The 20,288-nt window shown below is 35.9% G+C and overlaps 1 protein-coding gene across 1 annotated transcript; it reads right to left on the bottom strand.

The window, feature by feature from the left end:
* Positions 1–12,520: 12,520 nt before the first annotated feature.
* On the bottom strand, positions 12,521–16,824 carry LOC104219846 (carbonic anhydrase 2-like). Its single transcript, XM_009770598.2, has 8 exons — positions 16,756–16,824; positions 16,160–16,278; positions 15,811–15,859; positions 14,205–14,321; positions 13,990–14,043; positions 13,347–13,432; positions 12,950–13,055; positions 12,521–12,808 (listed from the first exon to the last, which is right to left on the bottom strand). Exons 2-8 carry the CDS (start codon positions 16,267–16,269, stop codon positions 12,641–12,643), a joined length of 690 nt encoding a protein of 229 aa, XP_009768900.1. The 5' UTR covers positions 16,270–16,278; positions 16,756–16,824; the 3' UTR covers positions 12,521–12,640.
* Positions 16,825–20,288: the final 3,464 nt, after the last annotated feature.

A 20,288-nucleotide genomic window follows, 5' to 3' on the forward strand; every position in this document is an offset into this window, starting at 1 on the left:
TGGCCTAAAGAATGATGGAGCCACTTATATGAGAGCCATGACGACCATTTTCCATGACATGATTCACAAAAAAATAGAGGTGTACATAGATGATGTCATTATCAAATCCAGAAGAAGCGTAGATCATATAGCAGATTTAAGGAAATTCTTTATCAGCTTCAAAGGTAAAATCTGCAACTGAACCCTGCAAAGTGTGCCTTCGGAGTCCCTACTGGTAAATTGCTAGGCTTCATCGTCAGTCACCGAGGGATTGAATTGGAACCTTCAAAGGTCAAAGCCATACAAGATTTGCCACCTCCAAAGAACAAGAAAAATGTGATGAGCTTCTTGGGGCGTCTCAATTACATCAGCCGATTCATAGCAAAATCGACCATGATCTGTGAGCTAATTTTCAAAATGTTAAAGAAAGATGCTGCAACAAAATGGACGGAAGAATGTCAAAAAGCCTTTGACAGAATCAAGGAATACCTATCCACACCACCAGTCTTGGTCCTGCTGGAACCTGATAGACCTTTGCTACTCTATTTGTCCATACTAGATGGAGCTTTGGGTTGTGTTTTGGGACAATATGATGAGACATAAAGAAAAGAACAGGCCATATATTACTTGAGTAAGAAGTTCACACCTTACGAAGTACGGTATTCTTTGTTAGAACGCACTTGTCATGTTCTAACATGGATAGCTCAGAAATTGAGGCACTACTTCTATGCCTACACTACATATCTCATATCAAGGATGGATCCCTTGAATACATCTTTCAGAAACCAATGCTTACAGGTAAACTAGAAAAATGGCAGATATTGTTGAGTGAGTTTGATATCGTCTATGTGACTCAAAAGGCTATCAAGGGACAAGCTTTAGCAGATCACCTCGCAGAAAATCCTGTGGGAGGGGATTACGAACCATTGAAAATGTTTTTTCCCGATGAAGAAGTGTTGTTTGTAGGAGAAGATATTACTGAAGCCTACGACGTTTGGAGAATGTTCTTCGACGAAGCTGCAAATTTCAAAGAAGTGGGTATTGGAGCAATTTTGGTATTAGAGACAGGTCAACATTATCCGATATCCACAAAGCTCAGGTTTCCGTACACCAACAATATGGCAAAATATGAGGCTTGCATCATGGGGCTCAATTTGGCCATCGACATGAATATACAAGAGTTGCTGGTAATTGGTGATTCAGATCTTCTAGTACATCAGGTCCCAGGAGAGTGGGCTACTAAGAATACAAAAATATTACCATATTTGTATCACGTACAAGAGTTGATTAAAAGATTCACAAAGATAGAATTCAAACATGTTCCGAGAATCTAGAATGAGTCCGCAGATGCACTAGCCACTTTTTCCTCCATGATACAACATCCAGACAAGAATTTCATCAATCCTATTCCAGTAAGAATCCATAATTAGTCATCTTATTATGCTCATGTTGAAGAAGAAACAGATGGGAATCCATGGTACCATGATATCAAGGAAAACTTAGCAAAAGAAGAATACCTGGAGCATGCAAATCATACTTAGAAATGCATGCACCGGAGATTGTCCAATCATTTCTTCCAAAATGGAGGAATTTTGTATAGAAGGACTCCAGACCAAGGGTTATTATGGTGTGTTGATTCCAAAAAAACTTCCAGACTGTTCGAGGAAATATATGCCGGAACCTGCGGGCCGCACATGAACGATTTCATTCTAGCCAAGAAGATATTAAGATCAAGAGACTTTTGGATGACTATGGAAACAGATTGCATCAGGTATGTCCAAAAGTGCCACTAGTGTTAGGTACATGCAGATATGATACGAGTACTACCAAATGAACTCAATGCAACAAGTGCACCTTGGCTTTTCACTGCTTGGGGAATGGATGTCATCGGTCCAATCGAGCCCGCTGCTTCAAATGGGCAAAGGTTCATTTTGGTGGCCATAGGCTACTTCACAAAATGGGTTGAGGCAACATCTTACAAGGCTGTAACGAAGAAAGTCGTCGTCGATTTTGTCAGTGATCGTATTGTTTGCCGATTTGGGGTTCCTGAATCCATCATTACCGACAATGTCGCCAACCTCAACAGTGATTTAATGAAAGATATGTGTGAAACCTTCAAGATAAAGCATAATAATTCCACAGCATACAGACCTCAAATGAATGGAGCCGTAGAAGCTGCCAACAAAAATATCAAGAAAATTCTGAGGAAAATGGTAGACAACCACAAGCAATGGCACGATAAATTACCATTTTCCTTATTGGGATATCGTACCATATTTTGCACATCAATCGGAGCAATTCCCTACATGCTGGTTTACTGTACTGAAGTTGCCATTCCCTCCGAGGTCGAAATTCCTCTTTGAGAATTATACAGGAAGCCGAACTTAGTGATGTAGAATGGATAAGGAGTCGCTATGAACAATTAGCTCTTATCGAGGGAAAAAGAATGAATGCAGTATGCCATGGTCAACTTTATCAGAACAAAATGTCCAGAGCTTTCAATAAAAGGGTCAAACCTAGACAGTTCACACCGAGGCAGCTGGTGTTGAAATGAATCTTCCCACATCAAGATGAAGCCAAAGGAAAGTTTTCACCCAATTGGAAAGGGCCCTACATGGTTCAAAAGGTACTAACAAGAGGAGCACTCATACTTGCAGAAATAGATGGAGAAGTTAGGCTAAAGGCCTATCCACTCGGACGCAGTCAGGAGATACTGTATTTAAATTTCTTCATTTGATGTAACTGAACTACACTTGACCTGATTCCTGTTTAAGAGGGGATATGTAGGCAGCCCTACGGGTTCGATCACATCTCAATAAAATTTTCATTTTCCCCACAACCAGAAACTGAGGCAGAATTTTGAGGAGGACCCTTAAATTTTCGGAGCAAGTCAAACCGAAGTCAGCATATGCAAGACAGTCAAAGAATTAGTTAAGTAAATGGGGAAAAATTTTGAGAAGGATTCTCAAAATTCCGGAGCAAAACCAACAAACTTCATCACATGCAAAACGGCCAAAGAATTGCTTACTAAACTGGGGCAGAATTTTGAGGAGGACGCTCAAAATTCTAACGCAAAGAAGTCACAATGCCTCTAAAGTGTCGTAGTCATTAGTTCATTTAATTTACTCGATATCGTAAACTACTATGTTTTAAAATTATTATGTTTATCAAATTCATGCATACTTTTCGGAAACTTTATTTCTATGGAAGCCATATGTTACCCAGGGTAACTCGAATAGGATCTCCAGAGCAAAGCAAAGAAAAATAGGCAGGCAAAGGGATGAACCAACTGCCCCCGCAAAACTTACGATTTTTCTTTGAATGCAGGCACAATGAACATGATAGAGGCATTCGCAAGTATACACGTACCAAAATAACTATTTTCGTAATGGCAAGGCTGGCAAATACAAATATATGTCCATATGAGAAAATACTCTGCCACTACTTATTATCTGTTCATTGCATAAGGCTAAGCCTTGCCTCCTCAATTGCATAAGGCTAAGAACTGCCTTCCCTTGCATTGAGGCTAAGCATTGCCTCCATAATTGCATAAAGCTAAACACTGCCTTCTATTGCATGAGACTAAGCATTGTCTCCTCCTCTTGAATGAGGCTAAGCCCTGCCTCCTCAATTGTATAAGGCTAAGCTCTGCCTTTCCTTGCATGAGACTAAGCATTGTCTCCCCATTTCGCTTGAGGATAATCCTTGCCTCCTCAATTGCATAAGGCTAAGCTCTACCTTTCCTTGCATGAGACTAAGCATTGTCTCCCCATTTTTCACAAAGCTAAGCTCTGCCTCCATAATTGCATAAAGTTAAGCACTGCCTTCCATTGCACGAGACTAAGCATTGCCTTCTCTTCTTGCATGAGGCTAAGACCTGCCTCCTCAATTGCATAAGGCTAAGCTCTGCCTTTCCTTGAATGAAACTAAGCATTATCTCCCCATTTTGCATGAGGTTAAGCCTTGCCTCCTTAATTGTATAAGGCTAAGCTCTGCCTTTATTTGCATGAGACTATGCATCGTTTCCCATTTTTGCACGAGTCTAAGCATTGCCTTCCTAATTGCATAAGGCTATGCTCTACCTTCCCTTGTATGAGACGAAGCATTGTCTCTGCTTGCAAAACCACAAATGCTATGTTGTTCAAAACCTTGCATTATTCTCTTCTCTTGGGGCTTAGCTCTTGCCCCCGACTTTACATGGGACTAAGCTCTGTCTTGTGTTATCTCAAGCATCATGTCTTTGCATTTCATAGGCTGAAACATCGCCATATTATCCAAAGGCGTAACAGTCCGAAGGCATCATCCTCACAGTCTGAAGACACTATGTCATGGCCTGGGGATCTCTCAATACTGCACATCATTATTCAAATGCATCATGGTTCAGAGGCATCATTTTTATATGCTGAGAATATCATTTCATGGCCTGTGAATCCCTTATCTCACGATTCATGGCCCAAGTCGTCATAGTCCAAAGACATCATCCTCATCATCCAAAGACAACATTCATGGTCCAAAGGGAATTTGCATCAAGTTTAAATTCTCGCAATAATTTATATGTTTTGCATGCATCGTATTTTAAGTTTTGTAGGCAATCCAGAAGGCAACCATCCTTCAAATGGGAGCAACCTTCGCTCCGATTTTCGTTCTCATTATTCACACCCTGCCAGTATTTCAAACGTAACCAACTCCCATCAATTACTCGTTTTTACTCCATGACCGTTCAAATATCTACCGTGTGATATACCCATAACATCTCAAATTCATATTCGTGACTTTGCATAAATTCATCCGATACTATCCTACTCAAAAGAACCCTTTCGGAAACACACGACCATTCCTATAATAATTCCATCGGTTTCATTCACTGTTGGGTCTAGAACTACACATGGCCTGATTCCTATAAAACCAAGGATATGTAGGCAGCTTAGAAACTAGGGTTCAGCCTATATTTTTCAAATCACCCCATTCGGTCAAAATCAGACATCATTTCTTTATCCGACAACTCTTTCATCCTTCCGGGTAAAGAGGGGCAGCTGTTGATACCCAATTTTTTCCTTATATTTTCCAAATATATATAATCTTAAAATAGTGCACATTCATCATCATTCAATTTACAAGCATGAACACGTATTTTTCATAATTTTCTACAATTTTTAAAGGATTTAAATCAATTTATTTATGCATTTTCATTATATAAATATCCATTAATTGCCTTACAAATTATTGTTATGATGATTTTATCATTTACACTCATATTAGGTTTTAAATGTTTTAGTGCAATTACATTTGCATTTTAAGGCTAAATTGCACATTTTGCAATAATAACTCATATATGCTTATAATTACTTTATTTATGAAAAAATAACTTTTTATATTTTTATAATATTAAATAATTGTTTTTATTTTTTTATGCATAAATTATATTTTTATTATTTATGTATTATTTTTACAAATTATTTATTGGTTAAATTTGGGTATTTAAAATTTGGCCCAATTTTTTCAATAGATTTCGGACCTAAAATTATCCAAACCAACCCAATTTACCTAAGCCCAATACCCTGATCCAACTACACTTACCCGTTAAAAAATCCAACCCTGTCCGCCTATATCCGACCGTTGATAAAAAATGATCAACTCTAGCAATTTCATCCTTATGTGTTCTCATCTCTGAATCTATGGCTTAACATGTTATTGGTTCACTTTTTAGCATCACTCTGTTGACTCTTGCATCTACTCACTCTTAATGTTACTAGTTCTAAGACTATCTGTGTCTAATTGAGTAATCTGAACTTCTTTAGAGCCTATTTAGTTAGTGTAGTGACTCTTGAATGCTTATGAACATGTCTATTCACCCACCCCCTAAATCACTGCAGTAGTCTGTGTTGAACCTTTCAGTGTTAGTCATTATGGTCCTCAGCATGCTTATTTGAACCTATATCCCTTTAGTATTTGCTTGTGAACTCAGCATTTTTTGAATTGTCACGTTAAGGTGTTAGGCTAAACTTTTGGCACAAGTTGAATCATGTTCTATTAATTAGACCTCTATAACAATGCTTGAATGCTTATCTGTTATTTGTATGCCTTTCATGCTATCCAGAATCTCTGTAATATGTTTAGGCATAAGTGTCTGTGATCCTGCCCCATTGCTAACATGATGCCCTTCCATTTATATGATTATGTGGTTTAGCATAATGTTGCCTATACACTTATCATGATTCCCAAAAATATTTTAAATTGTCTAGTAATGATAACCCCAGTCAATCCTGCAAACATGCTCTTATCAGCCTCCCTTTAGCATGTAACAGTTTCTGTGCCAAGTGTTAGAAATTTTTTTAATTTTACATTAAGCTTGCTCTTAGGTTCCGGGATTTGTTCAATTGTTTGCCTAATATGGTCAATTTGGCCGTGTTTGTTTAAACCCCTCAATTCATATCACTCAACTTTAGTCTTTTATCTTTCACCTCTTGCTTAAGTGCTTCTCTTAGTCGGCTGAAAGCCAAGGCTATTCAGGTTCTATCCTTTGACCTCTCTCTAGTGTGAGCACTGCTCGAGGTCCATCTGAGGCCCTGCGAACTCTGATACACTATAACTTGGTCTCTAGTCTCTCCTCTGAATGATCTCTGTTAATTTCCCTAGCGTAAGTACTGCCCTGGGTTCTTGAAGCACTTGGGAACTTTGACACACTAGGGACTTGGGTTCTGTATGCTCAACGACTGGTTACCTCGTATCTGTGAGCATGAATTTTGGAGTTGTTGTGGGTTGAAGGCCTGGCCTGTTCAGGTGTATTTGGGTCTGCTGTAGGCTCCCTATAGTTATACTTACTTTGTAATTTATTGCATTAAATTCTGGTCCGTAATAATTATTTTGTAACTACAATTCTGGGGTGTTAGTGAAATCAGGAAGGGTTTCTTATTTTACATTTTTGCAATAAAAGTTCGGTAGAAATCCTGCCTATAGGTCGAACAATGTGTTATTATGTGTAATGTGTTAGAAATCCTACTTATAGGTTCAATACTTGATTTAATTGTATTAGAAACCATGTCTATAAGGAATCGAATATTCAATATGTGTGCAAAAACCTCATTCACATGCTGTTCTATTTACAAATTATAGAATTTATGTCTATAGGATCTAAAATAGGAACAAATTGTAGAAAGCATGCCTATAGGCTTGAATCAACCTAATTATCATTTCTACCCATTTGTTCATGAGTTTCCAAACATTGTGATATTACTCTCACTAGAAAACATGCCTATAGAATTAAGACAAATAATTCTAGATCTGTTTCTGTGACCTACCACTATCTACTATCGCATAAAAACACCTAGACATCATGCCTATATGTTTAATCTCCTTATGTTTAACATCAATAGGCAAATCATACAGGTTTTTTGGAATATGTAATGGCTATTACGTATAACTATCCGCCCATATAAATCCAGATTCATATAGAGATCCTTCCTATAGGTTTCTAAAATCTTAACTATTTTAAATCATCAACTGTCTTTGTTAATCTGACTTGCGTGCATTTGTTGCCTAATTGCGGAGGCTAACTTGAGCCCTTACTTTCTTATAAATGAAAGTCCAATATGTTTTGAATGTCGCCTAGCTTTTGACATTTTGAGCAGCCTAAGTAAAAGTATAGAACTACCCTAAGGTAGATGTCCAAATGCCTCCTGGACTATACGTATGGGATGGTTAGTGCATGCATAGGGTACTACTTAGAATTAACTAGTGCGATTTAGGTAAACAACTTAAAGATAGTAATTGGGTTGCAAGAGATGATAGTCTGTGCCTGCTGAGTAATATGAGTAACACCCCATCTTGAGGGAGTTACGAAGTATTATTTATGTTGTACGGGGTGATCCTTTAAGCTAAAAAATTTAGGACCTCCACCCCCCCCCGGACCTTGCCTTTCAATCTATTATTTGTGAACTCCTCAAATCCCTCTGTTTTTCTTATCTTTGATCACATAGACTAATTCATATAATTGAGTTCGTCCGGGACCCACAGTTGTGGACCTCGAAGAGTGCCTAACACCTTCTCTTCGAGGTAATTTCGAGCCCTTACCTGATCTTTGGTGATGTAAACTGGTTAGACAGAGTTATTTGCAAATAGGTGCCCTAACACACCTTAAAAGTCGTTAAGAAACAACTCCTTTTTTTAAACCCTTCCTTAAAAAAATTGTCACAATCCCAAAACCCGATTTCAGGACAGTACCTGCGTTCCGATTGTAGCTACCTCTTGTTCTTGGTAGCCTTAGATTCATAAAACTTTGTTTACATACTTTTCAAACAGATGATGTATTTACTTCATACCGTCTTTGTAAACTCTATTCTTAGAAGCTCATGATTTGTACTACAAGTCCTTGGGGAATGCATCGGATTCAGATATTTCTTTACTTAATTGCTTTATTAAATTATTATTAGAACCGATTAGTTGTTAAATTTTCTTACCTAGCGGGTTGGGTTAGGTGCCATCACGACTAGTTAGATTTTGGGTCATGACAGATTGGTATTGGAGCTCTAGGTTCATAGGTTTTACAAGTCAGGAGAAAGTGTATGGTAGAGTCTTGTGGATCGGTATGATGACGTCCATACCTATCTACGAGAGGCTACAGGACATTTAGGATATACTTCACATCTTTCTTTCCTTATCGTGTGGCATTGATTCAGCTTGAAGTATAATTCTTTGAATTCCTTCCATGAATTCGTATGCGTATGTGAGTGCTCGATATTATCTGTGCACTGCCGGCTTGTGATTCCATGTATAAGGTGCGAGATGTGATTTCCTTGTGCTCATAATGGGCCAGTATGGAGGACTTGAGACCGGGATTTGATGGTAGCTTGAGCACGGGGATTTCAATTGTGTGAGTATGTGCTTTTGGACTTATACGTCAAGTAGTGTCCCTACAAGTGGAATTTGTGGCTCGATGAGTGGCTGAATGGCTACATGATGAGTATGATGTGACAACGAGATTTGTTCATATGGGTTGAATGTGACAAGAAGAGTTTGCTTGAGATGTAGAAAAGATTATCACGTGCTTGATTTCTGTCTTGATGTGACGTATAGTCTCGAGTCATGAGTGTATTGAAGGATCTTTCATGTTGCTTAATTGTGGGACGAATTAGATTCTTATGGGCTTGATGATTGGTTTAGACTCAAGAAGACTAAGTGATTGCGTAGTAGTTGTGGTTGTAAAGGTTATAAAGAGAGGTCAGTTTGAGGCTAAGCAGATGGGTTATAACCTGCAAGATAATCTATGGATGCGTGATTTTTATGATGTTGTGTGGAGACTTTCTTATCTACAAGTTGGTTATATTTTTGCAATTTGAGTTTGCATCGGTTGTAATAATTGACCTGACCATCACGAGGATAAATGCGAGATTCGCAGATGATATTGGCATATATAGAAAAAATTATATACAAGTTGTATGATGTTGTAGCATTTGCCCAAATTCTGTACAATAAAAAAGTTATGCTCAAGTTTTATATAGATTATAGTTTTTAAACGAATTTATATATAATTTAGAACAAACTTAACTACTTTTATAAATAGGAAAACCTAATTAAACCAATTAAATATTATCCTAATTTTCTATATATACACGAAAATTGTGATGACCTGATAGGTCATGTTATGATTTAGAACCAAACTATGTGTTTCAAAGCCTTTAGAACCTCATTCTAGCCTTCCTCCATTTCCATGCGCAGTCCAGGTATTGACCCGGAACGCTTATATACTAAAAACTGATAAAAATAAGAATTTTACCTTAAAGTTAATTTTAATTGACTTCGGTCATTGTTTTGAGTAAACGGACTCGGACCCATATTTTGATGGTCCCGGTGTATCCGTATTAAAATACGGGACTTGGGCGTATGCCCGAAATCGAATTCAGAGGTCCCTAGCTTGAGTTATGAATTTTTACTGAAAATTAAAAGTATGAAAATCTAATGATTTTTACGAATTGATTGATGTTTGGCCTTATTGATACCGGATCTGTATTTTAATTCCATACCCCGGTACAGATCCAATATAATATTTATGACTTGTCTGTGAAATTTGGTGAGAAACGGAATTGGTTTGACGTGATTCGGACGTCCGGTTGAGAAATTAGAAGTTTCAAAGTTTTCCTGAAAATTATATTCGTTTTGGTGCTAAATTCGTATTTCTAGGTGTTATTTATGCGATTTGATAGCACGAACAAGTTTGTATAATTTTTTAAGACTTGTGTGCATGTTTGATTTAGAGCCCCGAGGGTCGGGTGAGTTTCGGATTGGCTACGGAGTGAAATGAACTTAGAAATCATAGCTGGTGTACATCAGATCTGCAAGTCTTGCATTTGCGAGATCTGGCTCACAAATATGAGCCTCGCATTTGCTAACAAAACCCTGCATTTGCGAAGTTGGTCTGGGGGAAAGGATCTTCGCATTTGCGTAGAACAAGGTCGGATTTGCGATCCTCCAGCATCATATTTGCGAACAATATGTTCGCATTTGCGAAGGCAGCATAAATGTGACAGGTTTGCATTTGCCTTACCTTTCTTGCATTTTTGGTTTTCGCAAATGGTCGCATTTGCAAAATTTGCAGTTGTGTAAAAATAACTTAGACGGGATATTTCTCCCATTCTTCAAATTTTCAAAACCTAAAACACAATAGACGATTTTCCAAAGAACTTTTCTTCCCCAACTCATACGTAAGTGATATAAACTAGTTTCTTTCAATCTTTCACTATATTTTACAAGATTTCAACCTAGAATCTAAGGTTTTCATGGTGGAATTGGGGATTTTTGGGTAGAAACTAAAGATTTCGAAAATTGCAGATTTAGACTTCAAATTGAGGTCGGATTCCAAAACCAATTATACATCCGGGCTGCGGGGTGAATGGGTAATCGGGTTTTGGCCTGAATTTTGGGTTTCAACCAAGCGGGCCCGGGTGTTAACCTTTTGTTGACTTTTTCAAAATGGCATAAATTGAATCCTTTTCAATCGTGGGTAGTTTCCAAGGCTTAAATTGAATCGTTTGGTTGGTAATTTGCTAGATTCTATTGGTCCGGAGGCTTGTTTGAATGGAAAAGCTATTGTTGAGCTTTGAGTTTGGCCGTGGGAGCGAGGTAAGTGTCGTGGTTAACCTTCACTTGAGGGATTAGGTCTTATTTGCCAATTTGCTACATGTTTGAATGTTGAGTACAACGTATAGGTGAGGTGACGAGTACCTATGCATTATTATCGAGTCATAGTATGCGAGTGAGTCTTATTCATGAAATTGTAGCTTTCCATGATCATTTTACTTATGCTTATACTAGTTTATCGTTATGTTGATCGTTCTTATCATATTTACGAATTTTTGTATTGATTGAGTATTGATTCAAAATTGAGGTTGATATTGTGAAACCAAATGTTGAAACAAGACTTGTTCTTGATTCTTCAATCTCCCTATTGTCATTGTTCCTTATTTTGGTGCGGGAGAGTGTTAATGCACGAAGGGTGATGCCATGCTATATTTTGTGAGTATTAATGCACGAAGGGTGATGCGGTGTTATGTTGTGAGTGTTAATGCACGAAGGGTAATATCGTGCCATATTATGAGAGAGTTAATGCACGAAGGGTGATGCCGTGTCGTTTCTATTTGATTCATATGGTAAGGTTGAGAGTAAAAGCACGAAGGGTGATGCCGTGTACTTTCTTTTGTTATGGTTACTTGTCCTTATCTGTTTTAATTATATCGGTTGATCAAAGTCCTTAATTCTGCTGTGATCCTTTATCTTGTGATCCCCTCAGAATGTCCCCTTCCAAATATTACTTGTCTTGTTTCTTTTATTGCTGTTATTGGTATATATATTGTTATACTACAAAGGTTTATTTGCAGGTGTCTTGTCTTAGCCTCATCACTACTTCGCCGAGGTTAGGCTCGATACTTACCAGTACATGTGGTCAGTTGTCCTGATACTGCACTCTGCACTTTCTGTGCAGATTTTGATACTGGACCGAGTTGATCCTGAGTTAGCTGTTGACTTCATCTGATCGGAGACCCAAGGTAGTCATGTAGGCGTCTGTAGGCCCTGGCGTCCCCTTCTATACATTCTCTTTACTGTTTCATTTGTATCGAAAATAGTTGTATTTCCTTCACACAAATTACTTGTAGTTAAATCTTAGAAGTTTGTGGATTGTGAATCCAGATTCTGGGTAGTTGTGTATAAATATTAAGATTGTTATGGATTTTCGCACTCTTTTTAATTTGTTGTGGTTTAATTGTTGTTAATCACTAAAAAGTTTAAGAATTAGCTTAATGATCTCTAATATTGACTTGCCAAGCAAGTGAAATGTTAGGCGCCATCACGATCCCGACGGTGGAGATTCCGAATCGTGGCAAAAATAATCTCAAGTAAAAATTGTGAAATGAGTGTCTGTCCAAGAAAAATCTTAGAATAAGCCCAAAAGACCCAAAGATCCAAGAAATTTTTTATTTTGGTGACAAATAACAACAACAACAATAAACAAAACAACAATAACATATCTAGTGCATTCCCACTAGTGGGGTCTGGGAGGGTCGGGGACAAACGTGGTTCCATAATACAATTACATCGAAATACAAACGGAAGAGAAACTTGAAACAGTAGTGGACAGTAGGTTCCATGAAAAGTGTCCGTTTTGCAAGAATTAGAGTGAACCGGAATGGCTAATGTTGAACTCATCAATATCCCAGAGCTCAAAAGAACCATTCACAAAATCGTAGTGTCCACCTTTCAGAGCAAGGCTTTTGTTCATCACAGCTTCCCTCACAAATGGATATGTCAGTAAGTTGGCTAGTGATTCATTTACTGCCTCCTGCTCAATGTCACACAAATATTTAACTTAATATATATCCTAAACTTTATATTTTCTTAAGTATCCGAAATTGTAAAGTTTCAATTATTGAACTAAAAGTTAGCATAGCTAGTTGAATAATTAGTATACTGCTTTAATTACCTTCTCCAATATTGTACATTGTTCAACGAAATCCTTGTCGCCATGTTCACTCTTTACCTTTGCCTTTGATATCGAACAAATTTTGACCCATTCTTCGATGAAATCACTGCGACCAGTTTGGCATAATATGTTAATAATCGAATTTTAAGATGTGCATATGTTAATAAGTCCAGTTTGGCTCTCAATCATTATCAGGCATCAAAGAAGAGAAAGGAGTTTGAAGCATGATTTATTTTTTACTTTTTCTCGCAAGTATGTATAAATTATATGTTGATTATATACGGTTATACAAATATAATATATAAACTATTCATATATTACATAACCGCTAATTATTTTTAATTTAAGTAGTTGATTGAGCAACTATTTAGGATAATTCTTCTAAGGAAAAACCAACCTGTCTATGGACCCATCATCAGGGATAGACATGAGTCCTTTTATACCTCCACAGCAGCTGTGTCCCATCACCAAAATATTCTCCACCTATTATGCAAGCTTAGTTTTAATTTACAACTAGAAATAGATAGGAAGAAAAACAAAAATGCAGGCGTAAAAAAGTTTTAAGTTAAAATAAGTGTGGAAAGAAATCTCTAATTAGTGAAGCATGAAATTATGAACAGATGTAATATAATTTTTTTATTTCTATCAAGCACGTGAATAAAATAAAGTTTATCTGTGTCAATAAACATTCAAATAGCTTTCTTAAATAAAAGCCAATCAAGTACTCGATATAAAAGAAATAGGAGTTTAAAATTTATTTATATTTTGTGATTCGATATTCATTTTTCTTTCTTGACATGAATGATGGTATTATTTATTGAAGCATTATTATTCAAATATTTAAAGTATTAGAATTTCTTTTAACTTAATTATGATTGTATGATAAAAGATTATATAAATAGAACATGTCATGTAGTAATATTTGATTTTTGTACAAATATAGAGAGCAAGTATTATCGATTTTGTATAAACAACGAAAGCAAGTGTTATCTGCCTCACTGCAGAATTAAACGACGTTAGATGTGTCAAAAAGGACTAACCTTTAAGTGGACAATTGCATATTCAATAGATGCCCCAGCTCCAGAATATTTAATCTGAACTCAGATAATATTCGGAAACATTACAAAGAATATAATTTAAGTTCTAATTTTGATACAAGGCTGAAGAAAGTAAATAGTAACGTCCGTCAAATTTTTTGACTACTAATTAGCATGGGTTTTAAAAAAGATACAATTGAGATGATAATATAATTTACCTGGTCATAAGGAGGGACCATGTTGGCTATATTACGAACCAAAAAAGCCTCCCCTGGTTGGAAATTAAGTATGTGGGATGGGCACACTCTGGAGTCGGAGCAGGCGAATACCAAAAACTGCATATTTTGTAATGAGAAATTATAAGTATTTATTAATTGCCTAAATATGTTGAGAAACAGGGACAAGATTTTTACTAAAAAATTTATATTTGTTATTGTGAGGTCAACCAAAGGATAATGAGAAGAAGTGAAATTAATTGCTTAGAAAATAAGCTTAAAACAGAAAATTTGCTACAATCCATATAATTATTTTTCCATTATTGATGTACATAAGTTAAATCGTTCTATCCTAAAACGATACTAGTACTTCAATACACATAGGATCTATGAAAATTACCCCATCAACCAAGTATATGATCAATGAATTATAAACTCTCAACCTAGTGCAACTATTTAATATTAATAGTCAATAGTATGTGCGTTGCGCGTGAATCTTGTTTAAATGAGTAAAAAAAATTTAAATAAACAAAAATATGAGTCCTGAAAATGAATATTGATTCTATATAGCTAACTCAATAACGAAAAGAAACTTCCACATAGAAGTCCTCAATAATGGTCAATATACTGAGGGAAAAAAATCAGTTAATTACAGAGACTAAACTATGCTAATTTACCTTGATAGATGATAAACTAAAGTGAAAATGAGTATTAATTAACTATAATATTGAATATAAAGATGTGACATAAATATAATATGTGACATAATATAACCAAGGGAGCGGCTCGGCTCCATTATTAGTTGCTCCAGTATATATCAATATAGTCTTAGATAAGTGACACGTTTGCTTTTTAAAGTTGAACCCATCTATCTTTATATCAAGGGCTTTTATCTCCTTCCAAAACCTTTAAACTTACCTCGTTTATATGAAATGAACATAGACATGACTTAGCTTGGCTCATGTATACGAGGGTTGTCAACTTCTCAGTTTGTATAACGAAGAAACTCAGCATATGCATAAAATGTTACAAAATACTACCAAAAAAATTAAACAATACTTTATTGGTGTAAAAATTGTTATAATATGAGGGGATAACATTTCACTTCTCTCTGTTTGAATCTTGAGAGATTTCAAGAAAATGGCACTGTGGAACTTTCGAAAGGTTAATTAATTTATATACGTCGTGACCCAAATTTAATAGAGTCAAAACTCAAAACCTCTACAAATTAAGTCCCACTTTGATCAAATCAAATCGGTTTTCCTATTATATTTCTGTTTATATATTCCATTCGTACTATATAAAGGTATTATATTAGATCTGTCAGAGTTGTAGAATAATATGAAATAGTACTATTTATTTTTAAAAGGGATCCTTTTCTTATTTGAGGTAAAACCTCAATTGAATTTTAAATTCTAAATATTAGGACCTAATTCAATAAGGAAAGATTGAATAAAAAAATTTAATTGATTTTAAATTCTTAAATATTAGGAAAGTAACTGAAATTATAATTTTTTCAAATACTAAATTTATTTTTAAAAAGTAAAAAGACGAACAACATTTTATTAAGGGTATTCATACTTTTAATATAGTATAGATTATTATTTACCTTTGGGCTTTGATCTTTTGCGAGCTCATCGTACAACTCGGGATCTTTGCTGCAAAAAGAAAATGCAAGTTGAAATGTTAGAAATGCTGAATTTACAAAGTTAGTTTTGGCAAAAAAAGATTACGCAAAAGACTAGAAGAAACTGTTCAAATAAGAAGAATATTGTTTTTTTTTTCGGAAAAAAAAAAATCTAAACCACATTTCAGATCTTTACTTTTGTATTTCTATTATCATAAAAACCTGAACATCTGGAACATATATAATGCTGTTACAATGACTTCCTTTCCCCTCTCAAGACCGAAGATTCGGACAATCTTTTTATGCCTTTTACGGCAGAGTAATAACTTACTCATATTTCTCAGTCTTGAAGTAAGCGAATCCGGAGCGGATCCTCTCATCCGGGTTAAACTCTTTCTTTGCTCCTCCATTAGTGGCGTTTTCATATGATTCCTCAGCCATTTTCTTGACCTGCAAACCACGAGAGATAGTTGTCAATTGGCCGTGAGAATAAAGTCACACATAATAAGTTGATAAGTATAAAAAAAAACTACATAGCAAGAATGTACATAAACTCTTAATGGTATAAGGTCTATCAGAAAAAACAAGCGAATAGTATATATCATACTAAGTTAAGAGTTTTGGTCCAAAAATGATAATAACATGTCTAACGATAAACAAAATATTAAAATGTGTCGAGTTTGAGTTTGGAGAATTGAGCGCTTCACTCTACCGTGAGCCTATCCGGTAGGAAATCCAAATTATTTGAACAAAAATAAAATATCCTAAAACTTTAATGAATTGTTGGAACACCACCAACATGCAGCCTCTTCTATTATTTGAACTTACTATGGAAGATAAACTTCATAACAGAGAACTGAATATATGAGAAGTATGGTGGAAAAAAAGAAGATAAAAGTTTTAGAGATTATGAAGGTTTAATTGTACCTCTGGTTGACCTGTGGACGTGAATAAAGTTGTATATAGCAAGAAGAAGTTTCTCTTACAAGTAAACACACTCAAAAATGCTGTGCTATTACAAGGACAGTATGAGGAGTATTTATAGAAAGGGATTTAGCCAGGTGCAGACTAGTATTGCATGGTTTTTTCTGGTCTATAGGGATTTTTTTTTTTTTAATGAATATTGAATATTCAACGCCATAACATATGGATCGAACATGGAAAGTTGTCAGCCATTTTTGTAGTTCAGTTATAATATATTGGGCATGGGATTCATCTGGTTTCATTTTATCATTTTAAAAAGAAAAAAAAATTCATGGTCCAAATGAGACAGCTCAAGAGTTAAGAATTTACGATATATATTCATAGGCAGTATCATGAGTTGGAGGTCTAGCCCAAAATCGTGTATATCAGTATATAATTTATGTTACCAGCTAGAGGAAAAAATACAATAAATTTGGCCGGCTATTTACGTAAAGATCCCTTTATACTTAATGTTAAGTTTATCATCAATTAAATCGGTCTCAATCATAATATGACTAGTTGGAATCGAGTATTTAAATCATATTGTTCTATTAATCAGATCTATTTTTCATTCACATACTAATGTCCTTTGAAGAAAATTAATTAGGTATATATTCTCTAAACATAAAAATTCTCAAGATCACACCGTCTACTCTTCATGAATGTACAAGTATAATTTTAGTGCACAAAAAAAAAAAAGTTCATGACAAGAATAACGGACCTAAGTTTGTGCAACATCAACACAGCATTAATCCTCTCAATTTATTGTCACCTATATGAATGCTTACATTGTGCTATGTCTTAACTAAACATACATTTATCTCCAGATATTGTAAGTCTTTCGAGATTATTTTTCTCTATTTGATTTTAGGTCTATTTTGTTTCTTTTTATCATGTTCAATTATCAAACCATTAATACATCTACGAATCGGTCTTTGTAAAGTTCTACGTATGATATGACTAAAGTATTGATCTCATGCGACCTCCCATTTTATCCTCTAAGTATAATATTGCACCATGTGTTAGAAGTGATCACCGTTAATATGTCGATGTTGTTTAATTGTACATCCATCTTCATACATGCATTTACAGTTCCTTTTGGACATAGTTCTGGAATAATTTGTAACTACCACCACAGACGACCATGACATGGATCTCGAAAATTAATCTAAACAACCGTGTTTTCTAGCTAGTCTTTAATAAGTTTGAATTAAACATTCAAACATAGAACTATTACATATAGTAGTAAACAATGCAGCATGAATTAAACGAGTGAAATTAAATTGGTTTGTTTGCTGAGTTTTGGTAGGGAAAATCACATGGTTAGAACTTAGAAGGTCATAACTGAGACGTGGGCAGGCGTAGGCACGAGCGCATTTGTTTAATGTAAAATACAGCTTTCCCAGATTGCGTGATCCCATGTATGATTATTCTATTTGACTAATTACATAATGCTACTTCTAAAACTTCTCCAATCCCAAAAAAGATACTAGGGTTTAACGTATATATGAGAATTGACGGTTTAATTTTTTGTATTTATTCAAAAATTGATGTATTAGTTGATTCTTTGAAAACTTTACAAAATTAAGAACCACCAAAAAAGATACTATGATTTGTAAATTTATCTTAATATGTGTCACGATCAAAATTCCTAACCTGTCATGATGGCGCCTAACGTGGTACTGCCGACATTTCCAAAATATTTCCCAACAGTTAACAAACTAAGTCAAAGTAGTTTTAAATGACAATAATTCTCATAAACGGGGTAAAACTCAAAACACAATTGAGGAAAATTTTCAAATCGGGGTGTCACTGAGCTCATGAGCATCGATACATCACCAGTCTAGAAAAATAATGACTATGAAAGTCTGGATCTAAATACAACAAAAAAAAAAAGATAAGCAGGGAGAAACAAGGAGTGCGAGCACCGGACAGCTACCTCGAAGTCTCCAACAATCAGCTGTGCGAAGTATCAACACCCACTGCATCCATAAATGCCTGGATCTGTACACGAAGTGCAGGGTATAGCGTGAGTACAACCAACTCAGTAAGTAACATGACTAAATAAAGAACTGAAAGTAGTGACGAGCTCTGCAATTATAGTTCAATTTCAGTAATTTCTACATAGGAAAAATATACATGCTTTCAATTTCGATAATTTAGGCTATAAATTAGCTATCTCATATCAAATTCGAGTAAACCAGAACGCAACATCTTTTAGAGAACTTCCACACGGTGATATATGGCAGCTTAGTGCAATAATAATGACATCAAGAGCATCCAATCAGAGCAACAGTCACTCAGTCTTTCTCAATATCTCAACACTCGGTACTCAGCACTCAGCACTTGGTACTTAACACTCGTACTCAATAGGTATCTGTGCTTGATAACTAGGGATTTTGATACATTTTATGCTCCTTCTTGCTTATGTTTTGATTAGAAATTCATACAAAATAGTCCCGAGAGGCTCACAAGTTGTACTTGATTGCAGGTTTGATCAACAACGTGACAAAATGTCAAAGATCAGCTCAAAAGGAGTAAAACTTGCACAAGTCCCAAGACAAGACAAAGCTCAGGCAAAACAGGCCCAGTGCGGCCGCACACCACTTTGTGCGGTCCGCACTAGGAGATTCAAAGAGGTGGAATTCCAGGCGAAGAAGCAATGCGGCCGCACTAGGATTTGTGCGGTCCGCAATGAAGGCAATACGGCCGCACTCGATTTAGTGCGGTCCGCAAAGCCAAGAATCAGAGAAGTTGTAGTTTGGAGCTTTCAAGCTAATGCGGTCTGCAGTCCATTCTGTGCGGACCACACTAGAAACCTCCATGGCCGCAGTCCATTCTGTGCGATCCGCACTGCCCGAGTTCAAAGAGTCAAATTTTCAGTATCAGAGCGCTAGTGCGTCCGCACACCATTTTGTGCGGTCCACACTAACCTCGCAAGGGCATTTTTGTCCAGAATTTTCAGCTTAGTATAAATAGCTTCTTCTCCCATTTTTAGGGTATCAGATATTGTAAGTAAGTAGTTGCAATCGTAGGTTCGAGATTCTTAGCTACTTTGGGCAATTTTATCTACTTTTCATCATTGAATCTCGTTATTTAGCTTAGCAATTAATTAATATGAGTTGTTCTTCATTTATTTATTGTTTTTCTTCTTCAATTATGATTACCTAGACCCATAAGCTAGGGTTGTGGCTCAACCCTAGTGTGGGTAATTGATGGGTCTTGTATTTTAGGGCTAAATTGACTATGGGTGTTTGATATTTGGACCAATTTCATGGTTAATAGTTGAATTAGTGGTTGCAAACACTAGTTTGTGTTTAGTTGACTTGTGCTCTTCTTGAGAAAGAGAGCCTAAGTCTCCGAAATTGGTCCAACAAGGAATTAGGGCGTATTCAAGAGATTGATAGCCCCAATTAAAGGGTTAAACCTCGAGAGAGTAATACTCAACTTGAACCCTAGTTGCTTGTGCAAATTTACATACCCAATTGGTCTTGAGA

This window comes from Nicotiana sylvestris, chromosome 10 (genome assembly GCF_000393655.2).
Source record: "Nicotiana sylvestris chromosome 10, ASM39365v2, whole genome shotgun sequence".
NCBI lineage: Eukaryota > Viridiplantae > Streptophyta > Magnoliopsida > Solanales > Solanaceae > Nicotiana > Nicotiana sylvestris.